We start from the raw sequence: 10,230 nt of genomic DNA, 5'->3' as shown, positions 1-10,230 counted from the left end.
ACATACAGGCGTGTCAACCAGCTGCCCACTTCTGCTTGATGGGCCTCCACCAGTCCCATTGAGCCAACTGCAAGGTCAATAACTGCCAGCAGCCATCATTTACTGATCTTCTGTTTGTTTAAACCTGGAACACCTCAGGGTGGGGGACCCTAACGCCCCCTGCAGCCGGACCTCAAACCTTAGTTTTCCCCACACCCCTTTCGAGCCAGAGTAAGAAGCTTCCTTGCTCTGGCTCTGCCAGGTCTTTGAGAGGCTTGTCTAGCTTGGAGCCTGTGATCCCAATCATCTTCAGGAGGTGCAGGGCAGATGTTCTGGCGAAGCCTATGCAGCCAGCTTCCACAGTGAAGGTACAGGATGTGCCCTCCATCCTGCTAGCTCAGAACACCTTAACCTCTCAATGGCCACATCCATTTCCTCTTCCCAAACGGACAGTCTACTCCATCTTGAGGGTCTTTCTGTTGGTGGTGGACTCATGAGGGTTAGGGATAGGGTTAGGGTTAGGGTTGAGGTTCGTCCTCATGTTTGGGAGCTGGTCATGCACAGGTCGCTTTAGCCTTGCTTGGGATACCCCCCACATATCCACCCATGTGATGACCCTGTTGACCACAGCCTCCCAGGCAGCACTCTGAGGGAAATTGTGATTTGTGAATATGGCCTATACGTATAATATTTCATTGATTGACTGTGGTGAGTCTGGAGATCACCAGGTCTCACTTTTCTTTCTGAATGTTTGTTTGTGGAGCACATGTTGGGTCATGTTTCCAATCCAGAGTGGGCTCTGCCCGACTGCAGTAATCCAACATTCTCCTGCTGTTTTAGGCAAGACAGGAAGTGACCCATTACCTCTGCTGCAGAGGTCATGTGATCATGTTTACATCACCTGACACGTCGTCAGCTCTGATCACCACAAACTCTCTTCACATCTTCGTCTGTCTCTTCATCGTGTTTGTCAGCACTTCTTCACCAGAGAAATTAGTTTAAGTTTCTTTGTGTTTGTGTCCCTTGTTAGAAGCACCTCACCAACCCCCCCCTAAGATTGTGTCTTAATCTTAGGAGATTAAGACCCACCTGAGCAGGAGTAAATTGACCTTGGGTGGAGAAATTTACCTGAAGGTCATGATCATGGTCGAGAGGTCAACATGTGTCAGCTCCTCTGAAAACCAATCCGACGATACCACTCCGAATCCACGTTACAGCTGTTTCTATGTAAATGAAGGAGCATTCATCATTGTTAGCTGACATCTGACACACACAGACACACACATACACATACACACACATACACACACACACACACACGCACACACACACACATACACACACACATGCATACACGATGAGTGAATAAAGGGTAAACCAGAGAGTTTTGGATCTGTGTGTGTGTGTGCATGTGTGTGCGTGTCTGTGTGTGTGTGTTGGTGTGTGTGTGTGTGTGTGTGTGCGTGTCTGTGTGTGTGTGTTGGTGTGTGTGTGTGTGTGTGTGTGTGTGTGTGTGGAAAGCCCATTGGCAAACAGAGAGGTTGAAACAGTCAAATCAGGTAATCGGTGAGTGCAGCCATGTGGCAAGAAAAGCGATTGGCACCACACACACACTCAAACACACATACACACACACACACGCACACACATACACACACACACACTCAAACACATACAAAGACCCACACACACTATTATCAGTTGTTTATCTGATTTATAGAAATAACTGTTTTTGTAACGTCTCTGTTTTGCTGACACAATAAAGTGATGACATTATTGCAGTGTGTACATGACCCTGAACAACACACACTCACACATCATCAGTTCACACTCTGCTTCTCTTATTTTGAAAATTTTCATCGTATTATAAATGTTCATGTGAAGTTTATTTATATTATATTTATGTATATATAGGTCAATTTCCTGATGATCATGCTTAAACAATGTGTGTGTGTGTGTGTGTGTGTGTGTGTGTGTGTGTGTGTGTGTGTGTGTGTGTGTGTGTGTGTGTGTGTGTGTGTGTGTATGTGTGTGTGTGCGAGACTAAGTGATGACATCCCCACCTCCGGTTTATTTGCGGTGTAACCTTGTTAATGTGTGTGCGTGTGTGTGTTTTTGTGTGTTTGTGAGAGAGCGAGAGAGAAAGAAAGAGAGAGATGCCTGACATCTCAGTGTGTAACATGGAAACACTTGTAATAATCAGATATTCATTTGTCATTACAAACAGTGTGTGTGTGTGTGTGTGTGTGTGTGTGTGTGTGTGTGTGTGTGTGTGTCAGAATAAATCTCCTCACACACTGTGACTCACTTGAGCGTCGCGCTGCATAAACGAGCAGATTAAAGACGATCAGAGGTTGAAAGACACTTCACACAAATGACTTCCCGTCAGACTGTGTGTGTGTGTGTGTGCGGGTGTATGTGTGTGTGTGTGTGTGTGTGTGTGTGTGCGTGTGTGTGTGTATAAAGGTTTAAATCTTCATTTGTGATTCAAGACATGTTTTTTCATGTTCTGTAAGAAAAAGAAGGTTTTGAGTGAGTGATGGATGAGAGAGTATTGGATGGATGAATAAGTGAGTGAGGAAGTGAAAGAAGAGTGAGTTTGAGGGGGCGGGGTTAATTGAAAAACCTCCTGAAGATGATTAACTGAATTTAATTAAGATAAAGACTGAAGCTTTGTTCTCTCTCACACACACACACACACACACACACAAACACACACACACACACTGCTTGTGTTCCTTCCCTATATCAAACTTCATGTTTCTTCTTCTGTGGGGATTTAAAGTCACAGTCAGGTTTTTGAAAATGGAATAAAGAGAAGCCCATGACTGTTCCAGACCCCTCCCCGCTCTGTTCCAGACCCCTCCCTCTCTGCTACAGACCCCTCCCTCTCTGTTCAAGACCCCTCCCTCTCTGCTACAGAACTTAGCTTAGCTCCCTTCAGAGCTAAGCTAATGTTAGTCAGTCACATGATGAGTGTTGACGTTCCTCTGCAGGAGGTGTTGCTGAAGAGAGCAGCTGACCTGGTGGAGGCGCTGTACGGGATGCCCCACAACAACCAGGTAACAATTCACCTGCAACGAGGGGCTGCTGTTTCAATTTCTCACAATAACATAAAGAGGTCAACTCACACACTCACACACTCACACACTCACACACTCACACAGGTAAAGGTGTTTTTATTTTCCTGTAAAAAAATTCCCATGATGCTCAGGGACCAGGACGAAGCTGCACCAGCTTCATGAGTCAGAAAGTGATGGAGGAGGGAGCTCTTCATATTCTCTCCATCCTCTCCGACACGCTTCTCAACCCACGAGTTAATCACCCCAAAACACACACACGCACGCACACACACGCACACCCACACACACACACAGACACACACACACACAGGTCTAGTGAAATGAAAGAGTAACCTTGAACGGAGAACAGAGGTTGTAAACGAATGTAAATCCAATCATAGTAGCAACAATGATCATGTGTGTCAGTGTGTGTCATATGTTGTATTCGTTTATGTGTGTGTGATCCAACATGAGACTAACCCTTAAATACCAGCTGTCTCCCATCCACTCCCATGTTAAACCTTTGTGTGGGTCACACCGGGGGCTGAAGCACCGCGATCCTCTCGCCTCGAGCGTATCGCAACAGGAAACACACTGAAAAATGATTTTGAACGATATTGATGACATATTTTTTATGAGATAAATGATCAAATATGCATCCCATACTTTGTATTCCCCTTCTGTTGTCCTGGAGTTTTAATTTTAGCAATTTTACTAATGACATTATTAAATGTCCCCCTATGCCCATCCACTACAGCAACACAAGCAGTGATAAAGATAAAAACAGAAGGGGGGGGGGGGGGGGGGGGTACGTATTCTCCACATAGGCTTGAGTAGAGAATACGTAATTTACCCTCAACACCCGACATTTAACGGAGCAAACAACATGGATGACATTAAATTAATAATTGAAGTGGAGAAGTACAGTGAGTTGTATGATCCTCGGAACATGTTGTATAAAGACAACACAAAAAAGACACATGTTGGGACGCTGTTGCTTAATGTTGGAGAAACAAGTTAATATGTGCTTGAAAAAAATGATAAATGCTGTTTTTACTGCAGACTGATAACAGCAGAAGAAGAATGTGATATTGTTGCGCGTCCTGTGTGAACCCGGCGTAGCACCTCTTGTGTTCATGTGAAGTGTTTAGAGCTGTCATGTGATCAGTAACGGATCAGTGACCTGTGCAGGAGATCATCCTGAAGAGGGCAGCAGACATCGCTGAGGCGCTCTACAGCGCCCCCAGGAACCACACCCAGATCCCGTCGCTGGGCAACAGCATGATGGGAGTGAACTCGTTCAGTGGACAGCTGTCCGTCAACGTCTCCGAGGCAACGCAAGGTACGAGTGACCGCAGAAGTATTGTAGTACTGTATTATTCTTGTACTGCATTATTGTAATACTGCAGTGTTGTAGTATTCAGAGTATTACACCACTGTATTATCGAAGTATTGTAGTACTGTGGTACTGCATTATTTCTGTACTATTTTATTGTTCTATTCTAGTACTGCAGAATACTATCATTGTAATAGTTTAGTATTGTAGTACTTTAGCATGGTATCATCATAGTACTGTATTATTGTAGTATTTTAGAACTGTATTATTGCAGTTATGTAGAATTGTGGTACTGTAGTATTGAAGTACTGTAGTACTCTAGTACTGTAATGTGTTTACGGACAAATGTCCAATTCTAGTCGGTTACAGTCGGAACACAAGCAGCGTGTCGCCACGGGGATATGGCCCCACCTCCACCCCCCAACAGAGTAACTATGGCAACAGCGTCAATAACAACATGAACGGTTACGGTAACACGGGAATGCCGAACCTCGGAGTGACATCATCACCGGGTTTCCTCAACGGCTCGTCTGCCAGCGCTCCCTACGGCAGTAAGTATCACGGTAAATACTACTGCTACTAACTGATACCACCATAAATACTTCTATTACTGCAGTAAGGATCAGGTAGTAATTATTCTATCACTACCTAATACTACCATTAATGCTTCTATTATTGCAATAAGTATCAAGTAAAATACAAATACTACACAGCAATACTACTATTATTACCATTTTGTTGCCTCTGTACCTGTACTCTGTGTAATGACAATAACATTTGAATCCAATTGAATCCAATAAGACTATATCTCTCTCCCTATGGTAGTTAGTGATAAGGTAGATACTACAAATACTTATAATACTACTATAATAACTCATACTATTAACTACTTACCTGTCCATCATCCCTCATCACTGTGTTCCCAGTTTAACGTTAGCAGCTAAGTGGCTAATCTAGGGAACATCAAAGAAGAACTGTATTTCCAACTGCTTATACTACTAATACTTGTTGATACTTCCAATGACCTTGACTAATACTATTAATTACTAATACTAATAGTACATACTAATACTTCTATAATGAATAATGCTGTAACTACTAATACTACTAAAACTCTCTCCTTGGCAGTGAGTATCAAGCTAAACAAATACTACAACTAAAACGTACAACTACTACTACTTATCCTATTACTATAACTACTAACCAGGTATCGGACCTTATTTTTGACCTGGTGTCTGATCTGGTTTCTGATCTGGTGTCTGATCTGGTTTCTGATCTGGTTTCTGATCTGGTTTCTGAGCTGGCTTCTGATCTGGTTTCTGATCTGGTGTCTGATCTGGTGTCTGATCTGGTTTCTGATCTGGTTTCTGATCTGGTTTCTGATCTGGTGTCTGATCTGGTGTCTGATCTGGTTTCTGATCTGGTTTCTGATCTGGTGTCTGATCTGGTGTCTGATCTGGTTTCTGTGTTCCAGTTGTCCCCTCCAGTCCAACGATGGCCGTTTCAAACTGCAACTCGTCTCATGGAGTTTTCTCCTTCTCTGCTGCCGTCAAGCAGAAGAGCGCCTTCGCTCCTGTTGTCCGACCGCCATCGTCTCCACCTCCTCCACCCAACTGCAGTGCAAACAACGGACTGCAGGGTAACCCACTCTTCCTCCTTCATCCCTCCTTCATATCCTCCATCATCCCTCCTTTATCACTCCTTCTTCCCTCCATCATCCCTCCATCATATCCTCCTCCACCCAACTGCTCTGCAAACAACGGACTGCAGGGTAACCCACTCTTCCTCCTTCATCCCTCCTTCATATCCTCCATCATCCCTCCTTTATCACTCCTTCTTCCCTCCATCATCCCTCCATCATATCCTCCTCCACCCAACTGCTCTGCAAACAACGGACTGCAGGGTAACCCACTCTTCCTCCTTCATCCCTCCTTCATATCCTCCATCATCCCTCCTTTATCACTCCTTCTTCCCTCCATCATCCCTCCATCATATCCTCCTCCACCCAACTGCTCTGCAAACAACAGACTGCAGGGTACACAACTCCTCCTCCTTCATCCCTCCATCATATCCTCCATCATCCCTCCTTTATCACTCCTTCATCCCTCCATCATCCCTCCATCATATCCTCCTCCACCCAACTGCTCTGCGAACAACGGACTGCAGGGTAACCACTCCTCCTCCTTCATCACTCCTTCCTCCCTCATTCATCCCTCCTTCATCCCTCCTTCATCCCTCCTTCATCCCTCCATCATATCCTCCTCCACCCAACTGCTCTGCGAACAACGGACTGCAGGGTAACCACTCCTCCTCCTTCATCACTCCTTCCTCCCTCATTCATCCCTCCTTCATCCCTCCTTCATCCCTCCTTCATCCCTCCATCATATCCTCCTCCACCCAACTGCTCTGCAAACAACAGACTGCAGGGTACACCACCCCTCCTCCGTCATCCCTCCATCATGATTTTCACAGATCAGATTTAAGGTCGAAGAAGAAAGTTTAAAGGTCACGTTGACATCACGAGTCTGTAAAAATAAACTGCTCTGATTGGCGGAAACAAAAAACAACAAGATGATTTAGTGTGTTTGAATTTAAATTTTAACGGTTTGTTTCTACTGCTTTTTACACACACACACACACACACAGAGTCAGTGTGTGATGTCAGTGGATCTGACAGAGAGGTTTGTTGAGTGTTAAATATTCATGTTGCTCTCTGTCCTCAGTGAGGCAGAAACAACACAGTGTGTGTGAGTGAGTGTGTGTAGACGAGGTATCTGTGGGTTGTAGTGAATAAAACATTCATTGTCCTGTCACTCTTCATGCAGTACTAACAGTACTCAGGTTACGGACCCTGTGTTTGTGTGTGTGTTCTGACTGTGTGTTTGTGTGTGTGTGACTTTCTCTTCGTTGCTCCCTCACTGCTAATGACTCATCAACATCACGACTGTTTCCTGTCCTGGCTCCTGATTGGTGGATCCAGCTCCACATCGACATCCGGACATCAGAAAGTTTACACATCTTCCGCCTAAAACTAAAAACACACCGCATCCGATTATACCTTAAATTAAAAATACTGTAAATTGTACTTTCTTGATTCTTGTTGTCCTGGGTCTGTTCCCTCGGGGTGGAGGCACTTTTGCACGATTGTGAGTCGCTTTGGATAAAAGCGTAAGCTAAATGAAATGTAATGTAATAATTAGGTCATTCAGCAAAAACATGACATTATGTCACCCGCAAGGTTTCCGTGAGCATAATATTTTTATTTCTGATGTTTTTTATGTCTCCAGCAATATTTTGATTAATCTTAATTCTTGGCGGTACGTCTCTGTGTCTCTCTGCAGGCATGTCCGGCCTCGTCGTCCCTCCCATGTAAGACATCCTCCTCCTGAACAACAGCACCAATCACCTGACAGGAGGAGGGGCTTCAGGCAGCAGCTGACCAGTCAAGGGAGCCTATTCCTCCTGTCAATCACAGTAGAACAAACTGTCGTCAGTGACAGGACTGAGAAAAAGGAACAGGACGTTGTTGTGTCCACTGATTTCTTGTAAATATTACTCTGTGTTTAGGGGGCGGGGTCTTTGGGTGTTACAACTGTGATGTCACACCTGTGTGATGACATCATTTCCTGTACACGTGATTTCATTTTGATTGAAGAAACGATTAACTGACACAGAAAAATGGTTACGATCACACCCATCCATGAGCAGGAAACTTCCCATCATGCCTTGCATCAAAAAACAAACGGTCTTGGTTAAGATTATGATTAAGATGCATTTATTAGTCCCAAACACAGACACACTCATGCAGGTAGGGAAATGTAACCTCTGCTTTTGACCCATCTGGTGCAGGACACACAGAGCAGTGAGCGACCAGGTACGGCGCTCGGGAGCAGATGTTGGGGGAGTAAGGTGCCTTGCTCAGGGGCACTAGACAGGGTAGGGAGACTCTTGGATTTTTGGACAGATCAATCCAGGTTCCTCTTTTGTTGTCTCTCTGTGGAGTCGAACCAGAGACTAACCAGAGACCTTCTCTGCCCATAGTTCAAGTTTCTGCCACTAGACCACCGCCTCTCCAAGGGTTAAAGGGACGTCACGACCTAATAACTGAAACATGAATAAAAAGGACTAATGCAAATTGTCTCATCTTTTGGCCCCACCCCTTGTTATTTTAGCTCCGCCCCACATGCATGTTTTTTATTTTTCTTCATGCTTCCATTGTTAAAAATGAATCCTGCATCCTGATAGGCTACTGTGACTGTCCGTCTTCTTGTTCAAAGTTGTCTTTAATCATAGCCCCTCCCTCAACTCCCAAGTTTTGTCCCCAACACTTAAGCCCCGCCCATTTGTTTGTGTGGGTTTCGTACTTTTTGCCAAAGTTGTAGTTGGATGAATATTTATATGTCACTGTGGTTGGTCACGTCCCCGCCCCCCCACTGACGTCAATGTTTTGTAACATAAAAAATATAAATATGTATTTATACCTTAGTGTGTGTATGTTTGTGTGTGTGTGTACGTCAAACATTTATAAAGCTGTCAATCAAAGCTGAAGTCCAATCAGCTCCACTGCTTTTTGTCATGTGTTTTACTGTAAATGAAACAATTTCATCAATAAAATTTAATTCACAGATTTTTCATCTGATTAAAAAAAATTGTCCATTCAACTTTACTGAAAACAACCGTTTGAACTAATCCTGCATTACAATGCATGCTGGGAAGTACAAGCTAGCTCTGTTCTGTAACCTGACCTATCACAATCCACCAGTTCATGACCACAAGTAGAACAAGGACCAGAACCAGAATAAGAACCAGGCCCAGTACCAGGACCAAAAATTTAATTAGAATTAATTAAGATGCATGTATTAGTCCCAGACACACTCAAGCAGGTAGGGAAATGTAACCTCTGCTTTTGAACCATCTGGTGCAGGACACACAGAGCAGTGAGCGACCATGTACGGCGCTCGGGGAGCAGATGTTGGGGGAGTAAGGTGCCTTGCTCAGGGGCACTAGACAGGGTAGGGAGACTCTTGGATTTTTGGACAGATCAATCCAGGTTCGTCTTTTGTTGTTTCTCCGTGGAGTCGAACCAGAGACCTTCTGTGCCCATAGTCCAAGTTTCTGCCACTAGACCACCAGGAGCCTTGCTGCACACTAAGTGGGTGGGTCTGAGAGTCGGAGGTGAAGAACAGACTGAATCATGTTCAACAGGATTTTTATCCTTTCTTCATTTTAAAGTTTGTGATTAAAACAACGTTTCATTGTTTTGTCATCTGAGAGGAAACAAAAGAACAAGCAGGAAGTAATTAAGATTAATGACTCATAAAATAACCTCATTATGAAACTCTTTTATTTATCCACGCCTTTATTTTTCTCATTTCAACTGACCACAAGTCTGGTAATGGACCAGTCCTTAAGACACGTCCTACACGTCCCTGTGTCTCCTTCTCGTCCCCGTGTCTCCTTCTCGTCCCCTTGTCCCTTCTCGTCCCCATGTCCCCTTCTCGTCCCCTTGTCTCCTTCTCCTCCTCTTGTCTCCTTCTCGTCCCCTTGTCTCCTTCTCGTCCCCTTGTCTCCTACTCATCCCCTTGTCTCCTTCTCGTCCCCTTGTCTCCTTCTCGTCCCCTTGTCTCCTTCTCGTCCCCGTGTCTCCTTCTCGTCCCCTTGTCTCCTTCTCGTCCCCTTGTCCCTTCTCGTCCCCATGTCCCCTTCTCGTCCCCTTGTCTCCTTCTCGTCCCCTTGTCTCCTTCTCGTCCCCTTGTCTCCTACTCATCCCCTTGTCTCCTTCTCGTCCCCTTGTCTCCTTCTCGTCCCCTTGTCTCCTACTCATCCCCTTGTCTCCTTCTCGTCCCCGTGTCT

The 10,230-nt window shown here is 44.8% G+C and overlaps 1 protein-coding gene across 3 annotated transcripts in view; it reads left to right on the top strand.

The window, feature by feature from the left end:
* Window positions 1–8,895, top strand: part of LOC133976175 (transcription factor COE3-like) — a 27,141-nt gene extending 18,246 nt beyond the window's left edge. The window contains exons 12-16 of one of the 3 annotated variants that reach the window (XM_062414310.1): window positions 2,976–3,041; window positions 4,233–4,395; window positions 4,737–4,928; window positions 5,906–6,016; window positions 7,719–8,895. In XM_062414310.1, coding sequence (XP_062270294.1) covers window positions 2,976–3,041; window positions 4,233–4,395; window positions 4,737–4,928; window positions 5,906–6,016; window positions 7,719–7,750 — 564 coding nt within the window. In that variant the 3' untranslated portion in view covers window positions 7,751–8,895. Of the gene's footprint in view, window positions 1–2,975; window positions 3,042–4,232; window positions 4,396–4,736; window positions 4,929–5,851; window positions 6,017–7,718 lie in introns of all 3 variants that reach the window. The other 2 variants (XM_062414309.1, XM_062414311.1) reach the window with 2 other exon arrangements.
* The last annotated feature ends 1,335 nt before the right edge of the window (window positions 8,896–10,230 follow it).

Source organism: Platichthys flesus, chromosome 20 (assembly GCF_949316205.1).
Source record: "Platichthys flesus chromosome 20, fPlaFle2.1, whole genome shotgun sequence".
Lineage (NCBI taxonomy): Eukaryota > Metazoa > Chordata > Actinopteri > Pleuronectiformes > Pleuronectidae > Platichthys > Platichthys flesus.
The sequence above is the reverse complement of the archived record's forward strand: the minus strand, read 5'-3'. Positions and strand labels throughout refer to the sequence as shown.